This window comes from Kryptolebias marmoratus, linkage group LG9 (assembly GCF_001649575.2).
Source record: "Kryptolebias marmoratus isolate JLee-2015 linkage group LG9, ASM164957v2, whole genome shotgun sequence".
Taxonomy (NCBI): Eukaryota; Metazoa; Chordata; class Actinopteri; order Cyprinodontiformes; family Rivulidae; genus Kryptolebias; species Kryptolebias marmoratus.
The window spans coordinates 16,548,647-16,576,542 of NC_051438.1; the positions used below are offsets into that span (position 1 = coordinate 16,548,647).

Here is a 27,896-nt window from a genome sequence, read left to right on the forward strand (position 1 = left end):
TGAAATATTAGTAATGCCATGTTTTTTTTCTTTACAGAAAGTATGAAAGAAAAAGGCAGGCTAATTATCCTCAACATGTTCCTAAAATGAGGACACGAGGAGCAGATCATGAAATCCCAGATAAAAGTTGAGGAATAAATGTGTGTTTCGGTAGTATTTGGTGCCGGGGAGGGGCGGGGTTCTCCGGACAGGCAGTGATGGAGGCAGCTGGGAGGAGAGACGATCAGAGGGAGGGGGTGGGTTATTCTGAGCTCACCGCCGAGGATTAGAGCTGAGAGCAGTCCCGACACGATGACAGCATCCAGCGCATAGCCTCCTCCACCTCCACCACCATCACCACCGTCTGGCCCGGGCGGACGCCGCGGATTTTTTCCTGTAATCTTCCCCGCTGAATATCTCCGCATCACCCACGGATCTCTTTTTTTAAGAGGGGGGGTCATTAACCCCCTCCTCTCCTCTCCACCCTCAGGCACCCGGTCCGTCCGTCTGTCTCCCCCCCCTCTGAGCACGAGGTGAGTCTCTCATTCTCTCCCGGTGTCTGATGAAGGAGAGGCTGGACGCGCCGCGCCGAGCCGCGCCGGCATCTCTGCGTCCTGCCGCGCGCTCCCCCCCACACACCCATCGACACCAAGCCATTCGACACGACGGTCTGTTTCCACACCCCACAGGGTCTCAGAGAGGGGATGTGGTGGAGAAACAGAAATCCGATTAGGATGATAAGGGGCGCAACAAAGCGCCGACCCGTGTTTTCTTTCTCTTTGTTTCACGCACGGATGGCGGGGCCCACCTGTCAAAGTTTGCTCAGTGGAATGGGAAATACTGATCATTCTGAGGACATTTAGGAGGCATCGAGGGGATAGAGGTGGTCGCCTCTCAGAGTCAGTATGAGACAGAATAGCAATCAGCACTCGGCCATATTTAAACCAGCGCGTTTGCCAACATATGTGTGGTGCAGGAGGGCTGGAAATCCACGCTGTGTCGTGTGCGCAGTGAAATCTCCAGATTGGTAATCCTGCTCGGATCAGAGGAAGGGAGTGATGAGGGGGGAGGAGGGGGGATGCCAGGACTCTGGGTTGTAAAACATTGTGAATGGGCGTAGGCGATGGATGGTCGTGGCCAGAAGCTACCCATCCTCTTCCCTGCGCCTTTTCCTCCCCGGCTCAACACAACTAGACCGGAACAATGCGTGATTTTTTTTTATTTTTTATTTTTAGCTGTTCTGGAGCCTTTATTTAATGCACGACATGATACAATATGAACGCTCAGGGCGGCTTAGAGCTGATCCAGGACATCCCATCCCTGCGCGTTCACATCCTGCTGCCCACACGTCCCATTTTGACGCTGCCATTTTTAAAAAAGAAAGCACTGCTCAGTGCGCTTTGCTTTCACTCTTGTGTTCCCAAATGTGTGTGTGTGTGTGTGTGTGTGTGTGTGTGTGTGTTAGTGGCTATTCTCTGCTGCGGGCTCTCATTGTGCTGTGACTCAGGAATGTGCGCTCCAACATGTGCATAGGTCGTTCAGCTGCAGGGGAATCACGACGGGCAGAACTCGCACATCAGGACTGACTTGATGCTTTTCATGGCAGCAGCATTCGCCTCAGTCTGCTCCACCGACTGCTCCTCTGCCCCACTTACTGCAGCCAGCGCCTCCTCCTCCTCCTCTTCATCCTTTCAGTCTCAGCTCCATGTCTGCAGGGGGGCCAGCCTGGCGATTGTTGTAGCTCCAGCTTTATATATATATCATTATTTGCAGGCTTCACCTTCATTCATACAGGTAATCTGATGGAGACGCGGCCTCTCCTTCACAAGAAAGACCTGTTTCAGACACACAAGATAAGAATGGAGTCGCCAGCGGATAGATTTATCAGCATGCAACATTTAAATGGAGAGCAGAATAAATTAAAGCAACAACACAGGAGCAGGATTCTAATTATGGGTGTTTCATTGTCATAAAAATAAGTTAAAATGCTACTAGAATTAGTTTGGACAGCTTTGAGTCATGTTGTTTCATGACAAAGAAATGTCTCCTCTCCAAGCCTTGTAGGCTGCAAACTGGGAAAAAATCCCCAAAATGACAAAAAAAACAGGGAGTGTAAAGGCATGTAGCTGCTTTGTTTATGTGACATATTGAAAGGTATGTTGGCAGAAAGCTACGAAGGTATTTATGAATGAAGTTCAACAAAAATCTGTGTATGGAGATCCAGAATGGAGCGCAATGTTGAGTGAAGCTCGTATCTCAGGGCTGCAAATGTTGGCAACAAACTGTGAGCATTGATGAGGGAGTTTATGCGTTTTGTTTCAAAATCTTTGCAAGGATTCTTGATTTCCTTCCACGAGTCAGGGCCTTGCCTCCGTGTCGCAGAACGTTTTCGAAAAAAATTGCTGGAGCCTGAAACCCATCCGGAAAACATCTCATCTTAAGGTAGTCAAATGAAAAAAGGGGTGTTCGAACAAAATCTATCTCCAGAGTCGATGTGAAGTCTGGACAGAAAGAGCTCTAATGTAAGACCTGGAAGAAAAGTTTACGGCTATTTCATTTTTCATAAATACTGTGACGTCAATGAGACGACGCAGAGTGAAAAGGGATGCCTCGTGTGGATTTCATGGAAAGGAAAACTGCAGGGAATTTCATATTGTTTGAAAACGCTTCATGTTTTTGCCATTTAGTGAAGTCTGAGAAATGCATGCGAATAATGTCAAATGCAGGCTGCAGATCATCATGCTAAAATTAAACCTAAAAATGTAAAAAAAGCATCATTCTGATCCACGTTGTTTATGTAGACCGCATAAAAAATGGATCACTCAGATCAACTGAGAGGTATATCTGTCTGATTAAGACTTGAGTGGCTGTTTATTGGCTTTAATGGCACTTCTTGATTGTTCAAATCGATTTATCTAATTAATTGATGAGGTGTTACATCAGTATGGAGTTCCATACATCAGTATCACTGCTGATACTGGAACATAAATCTGTTTATTCCTCTCAGACTGTACCAGTTTCAGTCCTGCAGAGGAAAAAAAAGAGGGGGCGCTGACCTCATTAATGTGGCAGCTCCATCACACAGTTGACTGGCAGTGGGGTCATAATGTAGGACAGCGCTCCTCATGACTCCAAAGCGTCTTCAAAAAGGAGACCCTCTACATGAAAAAAAAGTCTACCACAATATTTTCACGTCTACTGTTTTTCCACTGATATGAAATATTAAAGTCCTGCAGAATTATAAGTAATATTCCAAAGTCCAGGGATTCTAACAGCCTTCATCATATTATATTTCCTTAAAGATAAACCTTTATTGTGCCATTTTTTAAGGCTCACAGTTGAATAAAATGGGCTCAGGCAGAAAGTAAAAAAGAAAGACACACGTTCCAGACTCTCGCTATCCTTCCTCAGACATCAAGATCCTCCTCGCTCTGTGGTTCTGTCTCCCGAACATGCAGAGATTTGCAATGAAAGCTCACTAAAAGAGCCATCGTTCAATACGTCACCGGGACAGTCAGGCCTTGCCAGGTCTCTGATGAAAAGAAGTGGGGGATGAAACGAGCACAGCACATTAAGTCGTGTCTTCATAATGTTAATGGAACGAGCTGACGGACTGAATAAAAAGCAGAAGGTTTGATTATGTTTGGGAGACAGCGATCTGGGAAATAACAAGGAAACTATAAGAAGCAACAGTTGCAATCTAAACAGAACCAGCAGACAAGGAAACTTAGTATTCCCCGAAGTAACGCTCACCTCCGACTGCACTGCACGCCAAAGTTTTAAACAAAGATTTTGGGTGATCTTTTAGTGCTCAGAGTACTTGTTGGGGACAGTCTCACCTGCCAGCACACCAAATTTTAGCTCAACAGCTGTAAAAATGACTGAGTTTTAGCCATTTTTGTGGTAAAGTTGACCAGCAGTGGCTGCCATCTTGAACTGGTTGACTCCTAAAGTTAATCAGTTGTAGTTGTAGATCGTGAGTACTTGGTGAGTAGTTTCATTAAAATGCGTCCAGTGGTTGTTAGTGTATTTTCTCGTGCACACACAGAAACAGGCAATTACATGATCACCCACCTTTCATGGCAGTGGGTGATGATAAGAAAAGGTCCAGAAATAAACAAAAACACAACCAGCAGACATTTTTTATTAGATATTTATGAAATTGGTTTGCAGTTGTTAAACAAGATCTGTTCATGAGTGGCCATTTTTGATTAGGCAGTAAATAATTAGTCTCAGTAACAAACACAGGACCATTCCTTTGCTTTGTCATATTGTATTCTATTGAAACCCATTATGTTGAATCAAAACTCATATTGAATTGTATCAAGATTAAAGGCTGAACTGGATCAGTCATATTGGTTATTGATGCTCATGACTCCGATCGATGGCAGTGTAAGATACGTATTGTATCGGCCACGGGGGTTGTAGCAGGGTTACTCCATGCTATCGAACTTGAGAATTTTGACTCTAATGACCTGGTCTTTATGTTTGACCTGCAACCTTTCTGGGTGGAGTTTACATGTTCTCCCTGTGCTCACGTGGGTTTACTCCAGGTACTCCGGTTTCCCCCCACAGTCCAAAAACATGCATGTTAGGTTAATTGGTAATTAACCCTAGTGAGAGGGTGAATGGTCCTTGGTCTCTATGTGTCCCTGTGATGGACTTTGACCTGTCCAGGGTGTCCCCTGCCTCTCGCACAGTTACTGCTGGAGATAGACATCAGCTCCCCATGACCCAGAACGGAGAGGTGGGTAAAGAGAATGGATGGATGACATTATCAAGTCATAACAATTTCTTAATAGTAACATTTTATTAGCTTCCCGTCCAGATTTTTCAGTAACTATAAGAACATGATAACCTTAATGCAAAAATAATGAGCTGTTCAGCATATTTGTTTAGAATAAACTTGTAATCCCTCCACATGTTTTACTTTTCCTAATCTTTACACTCATTCACCGCCACCAAATTGTGGGACCATCCCTGAAAAGTCGTTTGTTTCGCATCTCATTCGATAAAAATGCAACTTGCTCACGAGGACTGAGTCACCCGCCCTCTGTCTAAGGCATTTGTTGTGAACTCTTTTCGTTCATGAAATCTGAGGCAGTTCAGCTGCTGCACATAAACGCAAATCCCCCCCTTTTCACCTCGAGCGATTCCCATTTCCTCGCATGCTTTCAGCCAAGTGCGCCGCTGTCGGACTGAATGTTCCCAGAAACCTGCGCCCAACTTTATTGGCAACGACTGTGAGCCTAAATGAAATGTTGAATAACTGCAGCGACCCCTGCTGCTGCAGCCCCGAGCCTCCTGTGGCGCAGCTGTATCCGGTGGGTCGGATTGGACCGACGAGGGGTTTAATGTGAACTCTTTTTGTTTTTGTTTTGTTTGAAGACTGGGATCTCTCAGGTTTAAAGTGACCTCTAGAGGGTCAGGAGTTTGTTTCAGGGTTAAAGTTGTAATTGTTATAGGATGTCCTCACAAAGAGGTTAAGACATGTGTCTTTGTGTTTTTTATGGGACTGGATTGGGATCAAGACATCAGTAACAGCCAGCGCTGTCCTTTCAAAATTAAAGCTGCGGACTGAGAGAGCAAAAACCCTCTGTGGGAGTCTAAATACCAGATGTATGATACTGTAATTACCGACAGCACTGTGCAAAAGCTTTAGAGCCACCCTTATTTATTGATTTTCTTTTTCTTTTGGAGTCAGCTGTTTTAGCTATTTCCTTTTTACTTATCTTAAGTTCTGCAGGCCTTCGGTTTAGAGATTGGCTACTTTTACTTCTCATTTTTACTTCATTTCTTCTAAAGCTGGGCTTTAAATGTTTTTTTTTATTTATCTTTTTTTTCAGTTGCAAAAAACCCCCCAAAAAACAATAACTGGTGTATATCTGCAACAGTTTGCGCGAAGCAAAGCACCTGTAGGTACAATGTAAAGCTGTTTTATTGTTAAGGTGGCACCTTTCTTCAGTTTAGTTGCTTCATTTCATCAGATCAACCAGATACGATACAGAATAACTCCTCGGACAACACGGCTGCTTAAACCTCACTCATTTGGACAAAAGCAACACTACCCAGCCCGCCAGGGGTCATGGTGAATATAAAATTTGAGGTTGTAGGAATCTCTTCCCTCAGATTATTAATCCGAGCACGCAGATTTGCAATCCGTTCCCCTCAGTTTGTTTAATCTGTGGGCGTGGATTTACCAATAGATTCTGAACGAGAGCCAGCAGTGCAACAGGTCGTCGTTCGGGCGCAGTGACTTTGAAAAGTTGGACAAATTCTTATTTCCAGGTTGTTTTTTCACGTCTGTCACTTCAAGAAAAGCTGTAAGAAAGTCTGAACACAGACGATAAAGAAATGAGGAACGATTCAAGACCTTCGCACAAACTACTAGGTTAAAGGGTTCAATACAATATTTAGAAGTGGGGTTCTGTGGGGTGGTTATGAAGAAGTACAGAAGTGATTTTTACCTACTACTTTTTTTTTTTTACCTATCTATCTACCTACTGTATGAGCTGAAGGTTGTGGTACAGATATGGCTAAACAGCACAAAGTATGCAGAAGTAGAAAAAAAGGAAAACAGTATCTTACCTGTTGTAGATAGCTCTTTGAATGAGCTCAGTTTGGAGGAATAGGGAATTAGTTCTGACAGGACCGATGAGCTCATCTGATTGAGGGTTACTTCAGCCGTTTAAAGCATTTTCTTATTGTTCGCGTGAACGCTGTTCCAGAAACATTTACGTTCTTGTCTGTTTCACATTACACCGCTCTTCCTGCAGAAATCTTAATGATATTTCTGCTGGAAGAGTCCAGGTTACACCCAGAGTTTTACAGCTATAGCTGCATTTCTCGCAAATACCCACAGGATTCTGCGCAAATAGCTGTGCAGCGAGAAACTGACGTCAGTTTATAGCAGATTATAAAACAGCTTTTGCATGAAGCAACATTTTTCACTGTACCTCCTGATCTACAGGAGCCTCTAAGGACCCTGTTTGTGCAGGCTGATCTAACTGGGCCTCCGTCTGGCTGCAGAGGAGCTACACATCCAGCACCACCTTGCTGTCCCCCGAGGAAAGAGACGGCTATGAAGCGCACGTGTGGTCGAACCAGGGCTGAATCACAGGCTGTTTTGCCAAAAACAGAGACATATTGTGTGGGAAAATAAGCAGTGAGAGACAGAGAGAGAGAGAGAGGGGAGAAAGGGGGGGGGTTGGTTGGTCGTCTCAGAGAAATGAGACACAAACAGGCAAACAGGGGCCACGAGACAGGCCTAATTTGCTAAGAACGCTCGTAAGTCTGCGTGACGTCGCAGGCGTGAGAGGACGAAGGGAGGAACGGAGGGCGGCTGAAGGAGTTTGGTGTGATTTATGTGTCGTGAGCTCAGGGTCTTCAAGGACCTGACAGCGGAGGACGGCATTGACCAGTTCACTATTGATTCAGAGAAGAAGCGGACTCATCAGCGGCCTTCAGATGCAAAAAAATAAAAAATAAAAAAGTTCTGCTGCGTCAGGTCGGAAATCTGAGAGTGCTGTCACATCACGAGACACACAAAAAAGAACAATACCGTCCTGTTCCTCAAGCAGAAAATGGGAGCTAGTGACAGAGCCGCTGCTCGGCTTTTTAAATATTTATTTCCTGTCTGCATGTTGGTGTCTGCTGAGTGGGTTTCTGAGTGATCTCAGATGTGGAGAAAACCTCTTATTGATCCCTGCTCCTCCTTCGCCTCCCACTGCAGAAACTTTTGTCCTCTCCTTTCGCCTCCTGCAGCTTCACTCTTTGGTTTCTTCGCCCCTTGCCCTTTTCACCTCCTTTCAAACTCTCCCCCTTTTCTTTCCCCCCTCAATATCCTGTCTTTTTTTCTCTTTTCTTTCCCTTGACTAATTCTCCTTTTTTTTTTTCTTCTTCTTCTTCTTTGGCTGCCCCTTTTCTCAGCCCCTCCACAGTCCCCCTCCTCTCCGCCCATGAGCCTTTCTCCTTCTGTACTTCCTTTCTCCTCTCAGCCCGTGTTAAAGTGGCAGAAGGAGGAGGCTGGAGGACGAGCTCGCTGCATTATAGCCCCATGCATTATTCATGCACCCCCCCTGCTCCCCGTGTGAGTCTCACCGGGGACACGTTTGGGCCCCGTGAAAGAGCTCTGTCGTGAGGAGCACGGGGCCCGACCGTAGAGCTGCACAGAGGGGACCCTCATCTTCTTGATTCCTGCTCTCTGCTGCAGATAAAAAGCCCCAGACGAGCAAGGGTTTACTTCACACGTCAACATCCAAGAGCAAAATGAGGTGGTTTTCTTCACCAGACGAGACCAAGAATGTTTATTCGACGTCTCTCCTCACTCAGCAGCCAGGCTTTTCACAATAAAGCGCCCCCCCCCCCACCCTTGTATGTTTTTCTCCTGAAACCAGAGGCCGGCTAAGGTTTCAGCCATATCTGCTCTGATGCTCAAATGAAGGACTTTGGCCGAGGCCTCTGCTTGCCTGGCAGCACGTCAGGATTCACAGGCTGTTCCCTTTTCTTTTTGCTTCCAGAGTGCGCTCAGCGAGAGGAAAAGGAACGTTGACAAACCTGGGCTGTATGAAATTTTAATCCAGACAACCAGCCGAAGATGGAGTGCCTCATCTCCACGGTGCCTTTTTGAGGCCGAGGAGGTGTAGAGGAGGACAGTGGGTGTGAGCATGGGAGCCTTTAGGGACTAGAGGAGGGGCCTCCTGGAAAACCACCACCGCACTGCTGTAGCTGCTTTGGGCTCACATCTGAGTGCACAGCTGGAGTGGGGCTCTGTTACGCGGAGGCAGGACACATTCTGGAGGCGGACGCAGCTCGCCTCGGGCTAAATATAAACCTCTGCACTCCGATTGCACGTCTTGACGGGTGTGCCCTGCTCTGCCCTGCACAGGTGGCCCCCGCCAGACTGGGACTGGGCCCCGATGGTCAGAAGGGACCCCCCCCTCTCCGCCACTTCTCAGCCAGTCCTGGAGGCGTTACGGAGCTGATGTCTCAGGCAACCAGGGGGCGTGTGTGTTTTCGGGTCCTGAAGAGACAAACCACATCTCGGTGAGTGATGCTCTAGACAGGCTCTGAGAGACTGATTTTGATTTGAGGAGGACACTACATCAGGCAGTGTCTCATATTTTCTCACCCGCTGCCATGAAAGGCGGGTGACAACGTGGTTGCCTGTGTTTGTTTGTCTGTTAGCAAAATATCTTGTCAACCACTTGACACATTTTAATGACACTCTCTGAGAGTTAACACTGGATGTGCATCTACATCTGATTAACAGTCTGAGTCAACCCGATTCAAGATGGCTGCCACAGTGAACTGACCTTAGCCAACACAAAAATAATTATAACTCAGTCAACTTTAAAGGCATTAAGCTGAACTTTGCTGTGGTAGTAGCTGAGAGTCACCCCCAAAACATACTTAAAGCGATAACAAATTGCTTGAGGTATTTCTTAAAAAAATTGACATTTACTGTTAGAATTAACTTTGTTTGCCTGTTAGCAAAATATCTCACAAACCGCTCAACAAACTTTAACGAGACTCTCAGAAAGTAATCATTCGGTGCACATCTACAACCGATTAACATTTGGAGCCAGTCTGATTGAAGATGGCTGCCACAGCTTATCGACCACTGCAAACACACGAATGGCTATAACTCAGTTTTAGAGGTATCGAGTACGCTAAATGCTGCTTTATTAAAGTTGGCTGTTTGGAATGAAAGCAGCGAATCCGGTGTTCGAACGCAGAGGTTGTGCGTGTATAAAAAGAAAAGGTTGTCTGCTGCTGCGGCCCCACTGAGACTGTCATCGGAGACGACTACCTGACTCAACAAGGACAGGGAAGGTCAGAGAGGAGGAGCAGGAGGGAGAAAGTGAGAGACCTGAAGAGAGGAAGAAGGAGAAAAGCAGCTGAAAAATATATATATATATATATCACCATCTGATTCAGCTCTGACTGCTGCTGCGAACAGACCCAAGCGCGCTACGTGATGTCTGTGAGACGTCATTAGAAGCCGAACCAAGTCCTGTGATTTAGTCTCTTCAGACGTTGTCGGGTTTTGCTGCTCTCGGCTGATTAAATGGGGCACGAAAGTCTGTAATTACTCTCAGTTTGGCGTGGGCAGCTGTCAGCTCCCCTCTCTCTCGTTCAGCCTTCATCATCCACGTCAATCTGCTTCAATCTGGATAAGCGGGATGTGCTAAAGTGACACCCTGACCAGTTCGGGCCTGTGCACCAAGAAGGCTTTTAATCCTCTTATAGGATGGAACTCCACTGCGTGCTTTGCCACTACTCCCAGAGAGAAGTTAGTCAGCAGTGGCTTAAACTCTTTCTCTCAGTGTTCAGATGAAGCTCTGCTCGCAGCGGCTTCGCCTCACATCTATCGATGGCACTGCAGCGTGAATAGTTTCCTCTTAACTCAGAGCCTTTAGGCAGCACGATAAGGTAATTGCAGTCAAGTGACTCAACCTTCCTCTTCCTTATAGGAAAACGTCGTGTTTTAAAATGCTGCGAACAAGCGTGGCAGATGGCCAGAGGGATCTCGTGCCTCTTGCGAGATCTTCGCAAAATTCTTGGCCCGCACAAGTCTTGGCTCCAGGTTCCTGAAAAGCTGATCAAACGGAAATCGTTGGCCAGGTTTCTCCGTGGCTCATTAGCCCTCAGGAGCACATTCATCATCGTTAGCCGTATTGATCGCTGCGCTCTCGCCATCCCTGCCAAAGTTTCCACGTTTTGTCTTTGCTCAGTGGGTCAAGCAGTGCAGAGGAGCCACGAGCGGCTGACTGATCATGTCACGAGACGGCAGCAAAGCAATACCTGCTGAACACAAAGAACTTCATTCCCCACAGTGACAAATTGTTGGCCGTTCTTATGTCAGTCTTTAAGATCACCTAAGCCAGATTCAGCATCACTGATAGTTTGCGTGACACAAAAGAAATGCAAACACAAGGAATCATCACAGGCTTGATTAGAAGTGCTGGAATGAATCGACTAGCTGATAGAAACCAAACACTTCAGAAGAGTTGGAACTTTTGGAACTAATTCAGTGCTGCCAGCTTCGCCTCCCTGTGGACGATCTGAGCCCTCCCCATCCTTCATTACGTCCCAACGAGGCAACTCTTCAAAGAGCAACTTAAGCAGAAACTGAACAGCTGCAGAGCTGCAGTAAACATAATATGTTAACCCTTCTGCCGTGGTGAACCCTGTCATTGTGTGATGTTCTGGATGTTGCGGAGAATCGAGTCATTCACGTCGCTCATGCTGACTCGGCTCCATCTCATTCCCGTCCAGCATTCCCCGCTTTCGGATCACATGTGCGATTGTTCATCGCAGTCCAATCAGGCGACGTGTGCTGCATACAAAACACAGAGCAGGCTGCACGACAGTTTTAGCTGAAGTTCATTTCAGGGCCTGATTATGCTGTAAAAAGGAAGTGGAATTTACAGTAAAAACACTGGTAACTGCGCTTGTAAAAATACAATATATGGCCTAACACGGTGTAGTCTTTGTCATGTTTTGAAGCTAAGCTTGGACCCAAGGATGCAGACTTTTGAGATGATTTAATAATAATGTAACAAAACAAAAAGGCTGACATAGCAGCAAAAAACAACCACGCAGCTAAGAGGATAAAACCACAGAGGTTAGCCGGACAGGATATGGAACCACAACGACTGACTGCAGATGGCCGAGGGCTGAGAAAATAAATGGACTGATGATGTAAGTGGTGTCAGGTGAGACTGATGATGCAGGGAACAGGTATGAGCGGGAGGGGCACAGCTGACTGAAGAGCAGGAATGACTGGTGACACAGGGAGACAATGGGAAACAAACACAAGAGATCTCAAAAAGTGGAGCCGCGAGAAAAACACAGCAAACGGACACGGCAATAAACAAAAGAATCAACTCAAAAACAGAACGACAGCCTAAACACAGTGCAACTGTAAAACCTGCTACGGTATTTTGTTAAAAACTTCAAATTTACACTAAATTCAATAACTTACCATCACTGTGGTTGGCTAATTTTCCCCATTAAAACCACAGCAATTATGTGTGACAGCTCAGTGAAAATTGTTCAATTTATGGAAAAATACTGGCAACTCCAGTTGCTGGAATCTCACTGTAAAAACTACAGAAACAACTCGCTCGATCCGAAAAAGACTTTACTAAATACTGACCGGTTTCTGATTCACGTTCCCTCAAAGCCTTTTTTCTCCTTCCAACACGTTTGTTTCGCTTCTTTGCAGTTCTGTCTGTAACATTTATGTTTTGTTTTTTTCTTTTGTCCCTACAGATAAATGGAGGAAAAGGAGCGAAGTAGGAGCAGGTCTCCGTCTCGGAGGGGCAGTCGGGTGCAGCAGGTGGTGGGGACAATAATACGACGCACTCGAGAGTCCCTGAGCAGGTACGGAACAAACAGGAGGCAGAGCTGAGGGCAGATGATGCTCTTTATACATCAGAACTGAATAAAAGACAAAAAAAAAAGATTTCTGGGACCACACCACAGTGAATCTAAATATAGATACTAACGTGTCATGAGGGGCTATAATCTTCTCGTAAAAACATGCTTTAAGGGTGTTTTCTTGCCCTGATTTTTTTTTTATAAAATGCATTTTGCTGTTAGAAATTCCAATAAAACAAAAAACACAAATAAAAACTGTGAGAATGAGACAGCTGAAAAAGAAAAAAAAAGTGAAAGTACATTTTTGTAACCTGATGTAAACACACACACACACACACCCTCACCAAAAAACACATAGCTGAGTAAATATTCGAACCCAGACTGTTCCTCCGAACACACCCCACAGCTGACCGCAAGTATGCGCTCCGAAACCCTCCGTCCTCTTGTAGTCGGCTCGGTGGTTTCTCGTTCTCACCGAAGGATGATCTGTGGCGGACGCTCAGTAAACTCAGTTCCAGTTGTCGCTGGGAAAGGCCTCCGACGGCGACAATAATATCTCAAAGAAGGAATGTCCCGCTTTGAATGAAATCCAGCGCGGACAAAAACCTCATGTTTGTGTGAACCTTGTTTTGTTGAGATGATTGAAGTTGACATTAAGATTAGCTTTCAATAAAGATGAAAAGATTTGCAGATCACAGTTTTAATTGCAAATGATACAAATAAAACTAAGTGTTGGAACTAGATGGATTTATTGTTATTAGAAGCTTCATTTTACGTTGTTGCCTTTTGTTTCTTTTTAAACAGTTTACACTTTAGGCATTCAGGAACCGGTGAGACCAGATATTGTAGTTTAAAGAGAAAAATGATTTATATTGTTTATTGTTACCTGACAACAGGATTTTAGCTCATTACCAGTTCACAATCTGCTGCGATTGTTATTAAATAAGACATCCTGGCTGCTGTGATGCAGGTTTACCAGTCAGGCTCATTAACTGGGAACACATGCTGCTGTCATGCTTTCAGAATGTGGTTTGACAACATCTTGCTAAAAAAAGACAGACTTCCTCGTTTGGGTGACATCACGTTACTTCAAAACCTGTATACATCGTTCAGCATTCTTCATACTTTTCACACACGAACAAAAGGAAACCATCTCAGATGTTGTCTTTTGATACACTAACGACAACTCTGATTTGTTGGAAAACGGCACCGATTTCTTCTTCAATTGCGTCCAACATAAAAGAAATTTGAAGCAAAGGCAACAATGATTACTCTGGCTTTTTTTTTCTTTAATATTTTGACAGAGTCATAATTTGGATTTGTTAATGGAGGAATAAATTATTAAGGCTGACAGTGGTTCCCAGAAGTGTTTCTGAGCCCGTGCAGTGACTGATGTCCCTGAGCGTACCTCAGATAAACTGAGCTCATGAACTGGCAGCCTGCCGGCCGAGCCTGGTCTTTGGGATCCCTCCATTTGGCCCATGAAGTAATAAAATCGTTGTTTCAGATCACACACAGCCCGACACAGTGAGCAGTTTTCCCGGTCATAGCGCACGATCAGGCTTTGACTCGAATGCAGCAGCTAAATAAAGAAAAACTGTCACGGAGCACGTCAGCGTGATCTTGTAGCTCTTTTGGCGAGAAGCATGTGACAATCTTGGTTTCACTCTTGAACATCCACTTGTTGTCTCAGATCAGATGAGTGTACCTGAGATGAAGCGTACGGCTGTCCAGTCCTTCACAAGATAATTATCTTACACACTGTCACCATTATTATCACCTGCTTTTTATCTTTTGATGGTCAGCGATAATAAAACTAGCATTCCTTGTATGAATGCATATCATCTGCCATCTTGCTCGCCAAATTTTAAACATAGGCCTTGTGCGTTCTGTTAGCCCTCACATTACTTGCTGGGGATGACTTTCAGCTACTACCACACCTAATTGTAGCTCAGTATTTGTAAAATGGACTGAGTTATAGCCATTTTTGTGTCTACTATGGTCGATTCGCTGTGGCGGCCATTTTGAATCAGATTGATTTCAACATTCAGTCCATCCAGTGATTACTTTCTGAGATTTTCAGTAAAATCCTGTCCAGTGGTTCATATATTTTGCTAACAAGAAAAGCATGAATACACTCACAGACACAGACATATTACAAGATCGCCCACCTATCAGGGTGGAGGGCGAAAATCCTTTGAAAACCCTATAAGTATTTTGATGAGGTTATTGTGACTTAATTTGAGTACTTTTAATTTGTAAAACCAAAGTATTTGAAAGATTATAACAAAATAAACCAAAACATTTTAAGCAAAAAGTAAAAAGATTTCTTGTCTGTTATGTAACCTCTGATCCCTCCTGACCCCATCAGAGAGCGGTTGCTAGGCGACGGGAGGTCACAGCGCTCCAACAGTGTGACCAGTCAGAGCTTCCAGGCCAAACTCACGCTGCAGATCACCAGAGATCCCGTCCTGGACCGCAGCACCGGCCATGGTTTCACCCTCACCGCAGACTCGCCCCTGCTGGTCAGGGACGTCGCCACAGGTACGCACATTAAGGATTGTTTGTGCGGGATGTGTTTGTTGTCCGTATTTTCTCTCCAAAATGGCCACCTGCTTTACACGACTGTGCCCTGCCTGCAGCAAGTCACATTTATATACACACACACACACTATTTTTTCCTCTGGCATTCACCCTGCAGGGCATCGTGCCAGAGAGGGCCACAGAAACAACAGAGCCACCTGCTCGTCTTGTCTCAATTCAATCACTTTGGAGTGTAGGAGTGATCCATTAGTTTTACATAAAAAAGAGGGTCCCACCCTGCCTTCCTCTCTGCTTTCTGCTGCCAAAAGAAGGGAGACAGCGAGAAAGTGAAAGGGAGGTGATAACAGAGGACAACATCTAACAGCTTTATCAGCAGGAGAATCTGGTGAGAAGAAGAAAAAAAAAATGAGTGTGAAAGTGCGCAGACGTGGAGGCAAAGCTGGCAACGGTGCGAGTCAGATGAGAGGTGAAGGTTAGAAGAAGGCAAAAGACGAGGAAGAAAAAAAGAAAAGGAAGTGGCAAAGCAACAAAAAGAGATCCGGACAATGGCAGAGCTGTTGTCAGAGTGTGACATAAGGAGGGTGGGGTTGTGTGTCTATATGTGTGGGTGTGTGTGTAAATCATTGCGGAGCAAGCACAGCATACCATCAGTGGGTCAGAAACGAGAAGCGGGCAGGGTAGCGCGAAAAAATGTGCGCATATGTGGATGTATGTGATGACGCGTGTGTACGCTCAGTATGTTCCCGAGGAAGCTGAAGCTGCTGCGCCTCAGTCGGCCGCGCTCTCTCCCTCTTTCTCGCTCTGGCCTGAAGACAAACGGGTATAAATAACCAAAGAAGGCAGAGCCGAGCAGAGCTGGAAGAGACCCAGAATAACTGTAACCCCTCACATCCCGGAGAGCTCAGCCCAACACTGTTGAGTCAGCCATGTTCAATGAGAATGTGTGTGTCATTCTTTCTCTCTCTCTCTCTCTGTGTGTGTGTGGGGGAGTCTATAGATCTGTATGTACTTCTTCTTTTTGTTCCCATAAATGCAGCCAGGATTTTTTATTTTTGTTTGTAGGGAGCCCTGCAGATGGGATCCTATACCCAGGAGACCAGGTGCTGCAGATAAATGATAAAGTGATGGAGGATCTGAGTGCAGAGCATGTGGAAAACATCCTGAGGTGAGGATATTTATCTTAGGACTGATCTTTTCATTTCCTGGAATGAGAAAGTCTTGTTCTCTCCATGGCTAAATACGTCATCCGAGTTCTTTTCTGGGTCCTTGTCGAGGCCAGATTTATGTGGTGGTTTGTGTGAAAGGCGTCACAAATGACAATACTGTGCAAAAATCTTGAGTCCTCCCTTGTTTCTTTGCATCACAGGAGCTGATCGATTAACGTGCTTCCAATCCATATTTCTTCAGGCTTTTTTGATGGTTTTTCAAAGTTATTTATTTTGACTTTGGCTGCTTTTTTAATTTTTACTACTTGACTTGATCATTTTCAGTAAGACATTTTGTTTTTTGTTTGTTTTGCTTTTAAGGCCTTTTAACTCGGTCCTATCAATCAGTACTGGCAGAAAAAAGACTCAAGGGATGGACCAGTGTTGTGTTGACTTTACAGACAACTTAGCAAAAAACCAGTTTTAAACAGGTCCTTAGGTACTTTGTGAGCAGTAGCCTGTCACAAAAAATAAATTTGTTCATTTGTCTTTAGTTACTGCTATGAAAAATATTAAAGATAACAGTTTGACATACAAAAAATTGTATTTTAACATCAAAAAGTTGATTCCAAAAGACCTATTAGCAGAAAACTTGCCGCACCACAGCAGATAATCAAGTCAAGGATGGTAAATCACTCAGGTCATATTTTGGTCTTTGATGGATTTGTTCCCTGTTTTTTCCTAAAGACACGACTTTCAGACCCTGCTCGTCGGCTGCAGTTTGCCCATTAGACCTGACACTTCTTCTTTTGTCCTCTCTTTGTCCACTTTTCTCAGTGATAAACACACGGCACAATGGGCTGTCATGGTCAGGTACAAAAACTGGACAGAAAATGAGCAAAAAACGCTGTCAAAGTTTAAATGAAAGATTTGAAAGACTTTCAGAAACCCTGAAGAATTATTGACCAAGAATGCTTGAAAAGATTACAAGTGTAGGTTCATGAAAGCAGAAAAGATAAGAAAATAAAGGCCTTCCATTCCTTGAAGGAATGCATATTGCCTACTTTATGCCTGAGTGTTAAACTAAGACCATCTTATAAAGGGACAGAGTTGCAGCCATTTTGGTTAAACCTTGTAAATGACTATCTGTAATCTCATGCAATATTGTGAGATCTTGCGAGAGCTCATGGTATGTGTCGAGGATGACTCTCAAATTTGAAGTCAATATTTGTTAAATTGACAGAGTTATACCATTGTTGTGTTTGCTAAGGTCTCTTAGCTGAGGCTGCCGTCTTGAATTGGGTTGACTCCAAACGTCAGTCAGTTGCAGATGCACACCCAACGATTACTTTCTGAGAGTTTCATTAAAATCTGTCCAGTGGTTCATGAGATATTTTGCTAACAGACAAACACGCAGATGATGATGAGGGGGTGGTTTAAAATATTTGCACAGTACTGCAGTTTCAAAGGTCAAAGCATACCTGATAGCTAGATGCAAAGAAGCAGAAAGATGTGTTTGGATCTGCATTAATGCCTGCTGTTTTCTCCACCAGAGAATTGGAGGACTGTATCAATGTGACTATCCTGCGCCACATGACTGTGAGTACAAAAGCAAAAACACACTGAACACTCGGTCTGAACACAATGCCTCCATCACGTAGAGCCATTAGACCATCAGTCATTTAAACGTAAGCTGCTTATATCTGAGCATGTGGCTGTCAGTTTGCATCTCCTGACAGTCCGAGCCTCTCCCCGCACGGCGTAAATTGTTTATGCGCTTGTCGACCATCTCCTGGTCACGTCTCAGTCACGGCACTGGTGTGTTGCAGAATCCCAAGTCGTCCATTATGTCGGCAGAGAAGAGAGCTCGCCTGAGGAGTAATCCAGTTAAAGTGCGCTTCGCTGAGGAGGTGGTGGTCAATGGGCACACTCAGGTAACGCACGTTTTATCTGAATGCTTGATAAAACCCTTTGATGACAAACTCATTCCTTGATTTCCCTTGCAGTTTTGAGGAGTTGTTAATCTGGTGTTATCTTCTAAGCAGTCAGATGGTCTTCTCCTGGTTTATATTTTCTTAATATTCTTTTCTTTCCTCCGACAGGGAAACTCTCTTCTCTTCCTCCCCAACGTCCTAAAAGTCTATCTCGAGAACGGGCAGACCAAGGCCTTCAAGTTCGACAGTACCACTACTGTGAAGGTAAATTCAGAGGGCTGACGGAGACCCCATAATAGGAAAGTCAAATAAAATCAGCAGCTACTTGTTTGCCAGTGATGAATCTTAGATGAGTGATATAAAGAGGTATGATGCATACCGCAGCTCACGGGTTCAAGTGAAGTCTGCATCACTAATGAGAGCCTAACACTTCTGTCAGTGCTGGTTTTATGTATGAGATCAAGCACGAGTAGCTCGAGTTGTGAAAGGCTTCCCAGGAGGAAGTGCCAAATGCATTTGGCAGTTTGTGCCGGCTGAAGCTGCTCCATCTGATCTTGATTTTGAGCTCCGATTTAGCAGCAGCACTTACATTAACGTCATTGTTAAGCCACCATAATTGGTTGAAAAACTCACCACCAGTGGGTTCAGTTTTATTGTTGTTTTCTTGACTGTTTAATTAAGCATTGAAGCACCCTTATCGCTATTCACCCGTTATTCTTCCATTTCCATCGCAATTTTTGATTCACAGCTCCTCTTTCTGCTTTGGAAGAGCCTAAAAAAAATATACACCACAACACGTGTCTCAGTTGGGGAAAAGTGTGCCATTTTGGTAGCAGTACGTGGTTCGGCTTGGACAAAATTTCCACACACACAATGAAATGACACGAGGGGGGTCGAATTTATCCATCTGGCATCAGCAGACCGGGATAAAATATGTTGGTTCAAGGGGTCTGACATGTTGTTTTTTCATCATTCCAGGACATTGTTCTGACTCTGAAGGATAAACTGTCCATCCGGGCGATTGAGCACTTTTCCCTGGTCCTAGAGCAACAGTATAGCATCACTAAACTCCTGCTGCTGCATGAAGATGAGCTCATCCAAAGGGTGAGGAATGCACACGCACCGACAACACAAAGCCACACGCAAACCTGCCTAAGATTCGGGGCTAAGTTCATCTTTTGTCTCCACCAGGTCGTGCAGAAAAAGGACTCGCATGATTACAGATGTCTGTTCAGGGTTTGCTTCGTTCCCAGAGACCCCATGGATCTGCTGCAGGATGACCCCTTGGCCTTTGAGTACCTCTTTTTACAGGTCGGAGAAGCTTATCAGTAACATGGATCACTGAGATAGAGATCGAACCTTATCTCCTTTGTTCTATCTGATCATTTCCAACTAATCCTGATCTGATACCATCTCTTACTGTGGTCTAATATAATCTTATTTATACTCTGTGCTCCTTTAAGGCACAAGTTAAGTTTAACATTCCTCTTTTAAGCCAGTCAACACTTTGATGACGCTCAGCTTTGTACAACAAATACATACCAAGTCATCCTCAGTCTGTGCGTATTTTCATCGCACAACAAAGCAGCTGGAGCGTCACTTATGTCATGCTGTTTTATTGCTTAAAAAAAAAAAGTTTTCACATCCTGCTGTGTTTGTTTTATTTTTCCTGGCAGTTTGGGGTTCCCATTGTTGGTTTACTTAAAGAGCTTCCCGTGTTGTGTAGTTTTCAGTTAGAGGAATATGAAAGTTGAAACAAAAATGTGGTGTTTTTTCAGTTTTACAGTATGTGTGTGTGTCTATATGTACTGTCTGCATGCATTTATTTGTGGCTGTTTGTGTTCACAGAGTGTCGGGGATGTGCTGCAGGAGCGGTTCGCTGTGGAGATGAAGTGTAACACGGCGCTCCGCCTGGCCGCCCTGCACATGCATGAGAGACTAGACAGTTGCGGACAGACCCGGACATCTGTCAAGAGTATAACGTGAGTCATGTGTGTGTGTGTGTGAGGTCATTTTAGGGTTACACATTAAAGGTTACTGCTGAGTGCTGGCCTTCTTATCGAAGCTTGTGTAATTTTGTTGATCTACGAGGGGAGATGCTCTGCTGCTGCAGCAGTTATTGCATTTTGTCTGGGATGAAGGTGCTCTAATCTAATCTAATAATGAAACAAAAATGTTTTGTGTGTGTCTGGGCCCTTGTTTTAACTGTCATGACTGTTAACTGATTGTACACCAACCTTTACTCATTAGGAATAAAACTGTTACCCCCATAGGTGCAGAAGGAATGTTTTTTCCGACTAAGACTTGATTTTAGGGTTAGTGGGAGAATTAAACATTCAGTTGTAAGAGATTTGGTAATGCAGAGGTTGTGTTGAGACAGTTGTGCAGATGAGTGGGGTTTTGTGCAATTTCCTGTCAGGAGAATTTCCCAAAGGACAATTTACCCAATGCAACAGTCAATACAACGTTCGTTTTAGTGCATTCATATCCACATTACTGTGCAAAAACCCCCCATAATTCTTTTATACTTTGCTTCAAAGAAGGCAGACTTTCTTGTAATCTTTCAAAGTGATTTAGATCAATAGTTATAGAGGCTTTCTGAAGGTCTTCTAAAGTTTTTCTTTGAATTCTGGCTGCTTTGATACTCATTTGTAGTCCGTTCTTTGTACCTGACCATGGCAGCATACTGTGCAGAGTGTGTTTAAGAAATGAAAAAACGTAGACAAGCGGAGGACAGAAGAAGACGTGGTGAACCTTAAAAATATCTGTCTCCAGCAGATGAACAGCATCTGTAACTTACAACCAAACAGCCAATTAAAACGTGGACTTTGGGAACACCTAGTGGCAGGTGTGATAAAAATAAAGTTATATAAAGTGAGATGACTACAAATGACACTTTAGGCTGGTTGATTATTGGAAAGAATAACAGTATCTAAAATAATGTTTATTTGACGTCACATTACAGTGGAATATAACATTGTTTACATGGACATTATTATCAGAGAGTATACATTTTGATACAAAATATAGTAGGTTTGCGGGATACGAGAATGTGATTATTCATATCTCTGAAAACCTTTTTATCAAAAGTCCTTTTGGATTTTGAATCGTGTTTGTTCAACTAATTTATAGTTGTAGTCATAGGCTCTTTGGCTTCACTAGAAGAAAAACAAATAAGACCTGGATAAGTTAATACAGCGTCCCAGATTTTGTGAGCTGTAGTCGTTTTCCATGTAGGCAGAATAATGTGTTCATTAACACCACATGCTGGTACATGCTTGGACAGCCTGTCATAGTTCACACTAACACAATGAATTGGAAAAAAAAAAAAGTGCTAAAGCCTTGCACCCACTCTTTACTGTGTGTACTCGTTCGATAATCTGAAAATAGACATGGACAAGCTGTAATAGCTGTGGATGTAAAAATGTTCACATATTTCTGACTGAATTTAATGAGTTTACTTTAATTTGAGGAAAAAACAGTAACAAATAAACTAGTTAGCATATGAAGGTGAGGTTAACTAAAGCTATCTGTTTGATGACTTGTTCTTTACCACAATGCCACCTTTATTAAGACTTTTTATAACTTTTGTATAAAATGAAAAAGTGTTGGCCTTTTGTTTTAGCAGCCACCGGGCTAATTTTGTCATTATGTTAATTCCTTTGTGTATGTGGTGTTGGCAGGAAGGAGTTCGGCCTGGACAGCTTCATCTCTCCTACGCTTCTGAGCAATATGAGGGAACGGGACTTGAGGAAAGCAATCAGCTACCACCTCAAAAAGATCCAGTCTCTGCTAGAACCACGCCAGAAGGTAGATGGGGATTGACAGCTGCGCGTAGGGAAGCACCGACAGGCATTACAAAACAGAAAGTGACAGCTTTGTAGTGGCTTTAGGACACTTTTTAGCTGCAGTGTACAGCAACTGCTAATCTCCCGGGAGTTTAAAGTGGTGGAAGCAGGTTCAGAAAACGGTGAATGGTGGGTGGGAAAGTAATTAAAAGGGGATAAAAGATATGAGGTGCAGTTTTTTTACACTTCTACTCTTATTTCTTTTTCCTATATGTCATTTTTAGGTAATATCAGCAACTCAGGCTCGATTGGCCTACCTCACTCAGCTTGGAGAGCTCATTTCCTACGGAGGACGATCTTACACAGCTACAATGATGGTAAGAGTTAAAGAGCAGGTTTTTTTTTTTAGTTTTGCTAAAATATGAACTTTAAAATCCATTGTTTAGCATTTTTCTACTTTCCTCCAAAACTCAGCTTCAGGACAGGGAAGTGCTGGTCAGCTTGCTGGTTGGAGCCAAGTATGGGATGAGCCAGATCATCAACCACAAGCTCAACATGATCTCTACACTGGTTGAGTTCAGCAACATCAGCCGAGTGGAGCTGTTATCAGAATCCGACAAAGTTAGCCTGCTGCGGATTTCACTACATGACATGAAGGTATGAAACACACTGGACGCACAGACACGCTCATTGAGATACTTGATTTTTCATAAAGATGTTCAAGCTGACATAGATTCAAAAGTAAAAGTGCACTCAGCACACTTTTTGTGCACAAAGGTTTATGCTATAATAAATATAGGTCACCTATTATTCCTCCAGTGCAACAATGCACAGCCTAAGGGAGTTGGTGGTAGCTATATGCATTGCTAATTCACTGACACAAAGATGACCATGTCTCCCTCTTTCTGTCTATTCTTTTGCCTTTCCCTTCTTACCCTTTGGCTTTAATCACTACTGCTTTACCTTATCTTCTACAATGCCCTCCCTCTTTTCAGCCATTTGCCTTACTGATGGATTCTCAGGCAGCCAAAGACTTAGGGTGTCTACTGGGAGGCTACTGCAAACTCCTGGTGGATTCAAGTGTTAATGTCTTCCGTCTGGGGCGCCCAAAAGTGAGGGTGCACCGGATTCCTGCTGAAGAAGGTGTGTGTGGGAGGTTCGCCGTAGTAGAGGGCGTGTGCTATGAATCCCTATCAAGTGAGCAAAAACGGTTTTACGTAAAACAATCACTTTCTGGTTTTGGCATGATGATAGACCTTTTTTACATCACATCACATGCGATGTATGTCACCAACCAGTATGGGTACGAATAGGAAACACTGTTATATCATACAATAGTAATTAATCGGGATTCTCTTTTACAGGTGTACTAAAACGCTCTTTGCTGTGCTTCTCTGGCGTTTAGGTTATGTGTCTCGCTGCTGCAGTGACTCAGAAGATTCCACGGATGAAGATGATCCAATGGATTCGCAGAACTACAAGGGCCCAGATCCAGCAAGTCAAGACTGGGAGGAAAGGAGGCGAGAGGAGGAAGTAAAGAGGAAAGAGGAGGAGAGGAAAGAGCGAGAGGAGTACAAAGGCAAACAGGAAGTTAAAATAATAGTGACCACAGATAGCAAGGAAAATGAGAGTGAAGAGGAAGGAGGAGCAACAGGAAGTGGTTTGCGTAAATTCAAAGTCATGGATGAAGAAATGAACAGCTGGTACCACACTGACCCACGGGTCACCAGCAGTTTCTCCAGCTTGTCCAGCGGTTCTTTGAGCGCTGCCCTGGAGGAAAGCAGTGCTGCAGCCAAAGCTCGCTTAGACCCTCTTCGTGGACCACGCACGGGCGAGGACCTTTCAGACGTGGACAGTCACCACCCCTACCTCCTGGAGCCAAAGCGTCAAGGGCCCATGCGACCCACCAACCTGAATTACCGTGGCAATGATAACTCTTGCCTCTGCTTTGCTGAGCTCTCCAAGGCTGATTTCCTGTCTAGCCCTTCTGGTGCCACAAGTGATGATGAGGAGGAGGAGGAGGAAGAAGAGGAGGAAGATTTGGGAGTCCAAAAACTCAGACGCATTTCTAAAATACCTAGTTCAAGAGATCTGAGAATGATTGACAGCACGCCTTTTGAAAGATTGCCCATTAAGAGAAAGAAGAAGACTCCTCCCAAAGTTCCAGTGAGGACAAGTTCAATTCCTGGAAATAAAGCAGGGCAAGCTGAGCATCGTCTGTCTAAGGATGAAGAGGGTCTATTTCTTACTCCTTCACCCAACCCCAAACCCGCTCTTTTGGTAAAGGACATTGTCTCGGATTCAGAAGATGAGTTTTTTGATGCACGGGAGAGATTTACTCCACCAGTTCCTGATCTTTCAGGTTTGTTATATTGTGTTTCATGTAACTTTGCAGGTGAATTATTTTTTGAAAAAGTTCCCAATGTTTATGTTGGCATTGTTTTCTAAGTTGCAACAACATTTTTTACAAATGGCTGTTATTAAGGAAATGGGAAAAAATGCATTATTCAAATGATGTTTTCTCTGTTTCTGTTAATTTTCTTTTTGTCTGTCTCTCACAGATGCTGAACTGGCTGACCGGCGAAACGCTAATCGTTTGAGTGGAACCTGGAATGGTCTACCAGCAGTCCCTGGGAAGGAACCATCAGCTCCTCTTGCCAATAAAACCCAATCCAATAAAATTACAAAAGAATCCAAGATGGCAAAAGACCCAGCAAATCAACTAGTCAACAAACAACCCAGCCTTTCAAAGAAACCTGAAGTTAAGATCAAACCACCAGTGGCACCTAAGCCCCAACTGCCTCCCAAACCTCAGATAGTTCCTCCCAAATCACCCCAACATGGGAGAGCATATGCCCAGTGCAATGGGGACGCCTCTGGACATCTGTCTTCTGAACTCTTGGAAATGGAACCAGACACCATGGAGTTTAAGTCTGTCACTTTGGGTGGATTGTCTCTGTCGTCATCCCTGATCACAGCAGTGAGGAGCAGCAAACAGCCTCAACAAGCTACAACACCGCAACCTGAGGAAAAGCCCAAAAGACAAGAAAACAACCCAAAACAAAATAAAAATCTTGTGTGTGAAAATGGATCTCATATTTCCAAAGATAAAGCCTCGATTCCTAACGAAAAGGAAACTTCAAAAGTTGAAAGGAAAATCAGTGGAGCTAACGTATTGACGAAAAATGCACCAAACCCACCTTCCGTCTCTCGCTCTAATTCAGGTACAAAGCCGGCTGTTCCTCCTCCAGTCCCCCCCAAACCCACGTCTACCATCACTTTCCACCCATTGTCACTGCCTGCTAGCTCTCCTGTCTCCCCCACGGACCCAAACAAAGGGATCTTTAAAGATGCCGTCAGTCCACCTAATGGAATCCACCCTTGGAGCAGCCGCAATGGCAGCATCCAGTCAGGACCTCGGAGGGTCTCTTTGAGTCATGAGAGCCTATCGCCAAAAAACACAGACGCACCCCACACTATTACCACCTCCCCCATCTCAGCCAACTCTAAAGGCGTTGAGGACCTAGAAAGTAAGGAACCCGGACGATCTGGTTCAGGGTCTGACCTGAGAATGAGCTCCTCCAGCCTGGGAGGCAGACTACCAGCCTCTGCTTTGAGAGGGAAGATCCAGTCCTTGCCTTGGTATATGACTCGTTCCCAGGAGATCCTAGGAACTCCCGACTATCCCTCCTCAAGCTCCATCAACGGGGACACATCTGGCTTTGGGTCTGGTTTGTCTGTTGCAAGTGGTTTATCGGACCTAAACAAAACTCCTGTTAAGGACAAAGAGACAGTGGCCTTAAAATCTGGAAGCAAAGGAAACATTTTAGATGATGGAGCTGAGGTTGTCATAGCAACTATCAAAGAGGCTCAGGAAGTAAGTTTGCATATGAAAAGGGCCAATGGAACAAATGGCTCGCACCCTAACCTGAGTTTCAGAGGAAGCAGCTCACACAGTGGCAGTGTTTCATCAGAGCAGCCACAGTCACGTCCTCATTCAGCAGTGGGGTTAGGAGGTGTTACAAGCATGCAGATTGGAGGTGACTCACCAACCTCCTCGGCAGCAGACACTACTCCGCCACAGCAACATCGGGAGGCTTGCGGCTGTCGCACTGTTTATGCCAACTGCTTCAGTGGCGACACTGAGGATGGCATCAGCTTTGATGAGGAGCTCACGGTCTATGAGTTCTCTCGCCGCATACGCCCCAAACCTGCTCGAACTGCCACCGTCCCGTCTCCAACAACGCCCTCTCCAAAACCCAATATTCTCTCATTGTTGAGGGACAACCCACGTCCACTGTCCACTTTCTCCACTACATCTTCTGAACTCAGTCCTCTTGTTTCGTGTCCCGTTTCACCCACAGTTTCTGTTGGCGGTCCTCTTCGTTCCTTCACCAACAAGAACTACAGCGGGCTGAAGGGAGGCTTTGCTTCTCTACGTGAAGACATAGATCAGCTTCTTTTAGTGTTAGAGAGCGAAACCTTCGATCAGTCACAACAAAGTTCAAAATTTGAAAGCACAGGCATAAAAGTAGGGCCAGATCTAAATCATAATGCGACTGAAGACAATACTGGCTCGGTGGGAAGCCAGAATTGCACTGGAACAAGTCCTGCCACCATGACAGAGCCTGAGAGGAGTCTTCTCCAAGCAGAGGCTCGACGGTTGGCATCCGGGTGTCAACGGGCCACGCGTGTTGGCTGGGCTCCCGATGAAGCACTGCGTTCTTTATCCAACAGCTTCAGTGCGCTGGTTCAGCTGACGGCGGCCTGCCTGCGAACAAATCCCTGTCCTGGTTGCAACATCTGCCAAAAAGCAAGACAGGTCCACAGGGATGAGGACGATGATGGACAGCAGCCTATGGACAAGCTGAAGGAAATAGTCGGTCTGTACCGAGAGTTTGTTGGGGTCGTTGAGACAGCTGGAACTGGCGCTGGGGTTGGGAGCAAGTCTGGTTCGGGACAGGGTCAGGGAGAGACGGATGGAGTGAGGCTACTAGCCAAACGCTGCACTGTGCTCATCTCATCAGTATTCGCACTCACACAACTCTTCCGGACCCCCGCGCTGGAAGCCACAGACACACCTGGACGTGTACCTCTTAATTTTTAACCTGTGAACATTTATTGCCAACTGACTGTCGAGGGGAGATATGAAGAAACAGCACAGAGCCATCTGACCTGTAACTCTCGTATTTTTGTACAAGTGCCACACGCATCACAGCACCGACACTACACATATTCCTGAAGTAGAGAGAAAAGGTCTACTCTCTGCATCTTTCCATGAAATGCATATGGACTATGCATTTGTACATACGAATTTTATAATTATCTTATAATTCTTTTATTTTATGATACAATGTGTACGTATGGATGGATGGATTATCCATGTATGTATTTATGTATTTATTTTTACTATCTCTGCACCATGATCTGCAATGTGCAGGTCTCTGGTAAGTAAAACATAAAAGCAAAAAAAAAAAAAAAAATATGGATGTCACTGGAATTTTTCCCCCCCTCGTCTTTGAGACAGTATTATGTTATTTTGTTTTTGCTGCATTGAAGTTATTGCCACTCGACAAGGTGTAATCTGTAAATTGTCATTTTCAACTTTATTACTGCGGTACGTTTACAGACTAAACACAGAGGTATACTTTATCACACTTTTTGAAATACGGTACCTGTTTTATTTGTGTAAGATTTGCACCTTTTTAAGAGTTCAACTTTTTAACTTAACAGTCACAGGTATATGGGATTACAAAAACGACACCATCACACAGCAGGGAAAGCACTTTTTGACTGTTACAGATTGCACCTTTTTGTGAGACATGTGACCTTGTGTAAAAATGTTTTTTCTACCCCATTTCTTGTCCATATTGGTTCGTGTAAATGTGTCTTGGAAATAGTCCCATTACCCAAATGTATGCAGTATTACATTTTCATGCAAATATGTATGTTTTCTGGAAACGTGGGGATTGGGGAGGGGCCCAGGAAGCAAAACAATGGACCTTATTTATGTAGTTGAAAATGTCTGTGACTTGGCACAAGGGAGACTGTTAAACTCTGTCCAGATGTAGCAAAGATCCAAAGTTTTAAAAAAAAGAAAAAAAAAAAACACTGAGCCA

General features: G+C 44.4%; 1 protein-coding gene across 3 annotated transcripts; it reads left to right on the top strand.

The window, feature by feature from the left end:
- The first annotated feature begins 229 nt into the window (after nucleotides 1–229).
- Nucleotides 230–27,896, top strand: frmpd1b (FERM and PDZ domain containing 1b). Of its 3 annotated transcripts, none has more exons than XM_017427194.3 (17): nucleotides 230–512; nucleotides 8,499–9,024; nucleotides 12,259–12,369; nucleotides 14,738–14,910; nucleotides 15,973–16,075; nucleotides 17,609–17,654; nucleotides 17,885–17,989; nucleotides 18,158–18,253; nucleotides 18,968–19,093; nucleotides 19,181–19,300; nucleotides 19,838–19,971; nucleotides 21,673–21,799; nucleotides 22,062–22,154; nucleotides 22,252–22,434; nucleotides 22,773–22,974; nucleotides 23,183–24,139; nucleotides 24,339–27,896. In XM_017427194.3, exons 3-17 carry the CDS (start codon nucleotides 12,263–12,265, stop codon nucleotides 26,882–26,884), a joined length of 5,118 nt encoding a protein of 1,705 aa, XP_017282683.1. In that variant the 5' UTR covers nucleotides 230–512; nucleotides 8,499–9,024; nucleotides 12,259–12,262; the 3' UTR covers nucleotides 26,885–27,896. The 3 variants fall into 3 exon arrangements, with proteins under 3 accessions (XP_017282683.1, XP_017282684.1, XP_037833259.1); XM_017427195.3 differs by having other exon boundaries at nucleotides 8,867–9,024; XM_037977331.1 differs by having other exon boundaries at nucleotides 231–512; nucleotides 8,867–9,024; nucleotides 22,773–22,920.

Bases quoted from the DNA above. Each gene is read 5' to 3' on its own strand.
- frmpd1b (XM_017427194.3), top strand. From the start codon at position 12,263: ATGGAGGAAAAGGAGCGAAGTAGGAGCAGGTCTCCGTCTCGGAGGGGC. The intron at 18,254-18,967 runs GTAAATTCAGAG...TCATCATTCCAG, and splicing joins ACAGTACCACTACTGTGAAG to GACATTGTTCTGACTCTGAA. The intron at 22,975-23,182 runs GTGAGCAAAAAC...TCTGGCGTTTAG, and splicing joins GTGCTATGAATCCCTATCAA to GTTATGTGTCTCGCTGCTGC.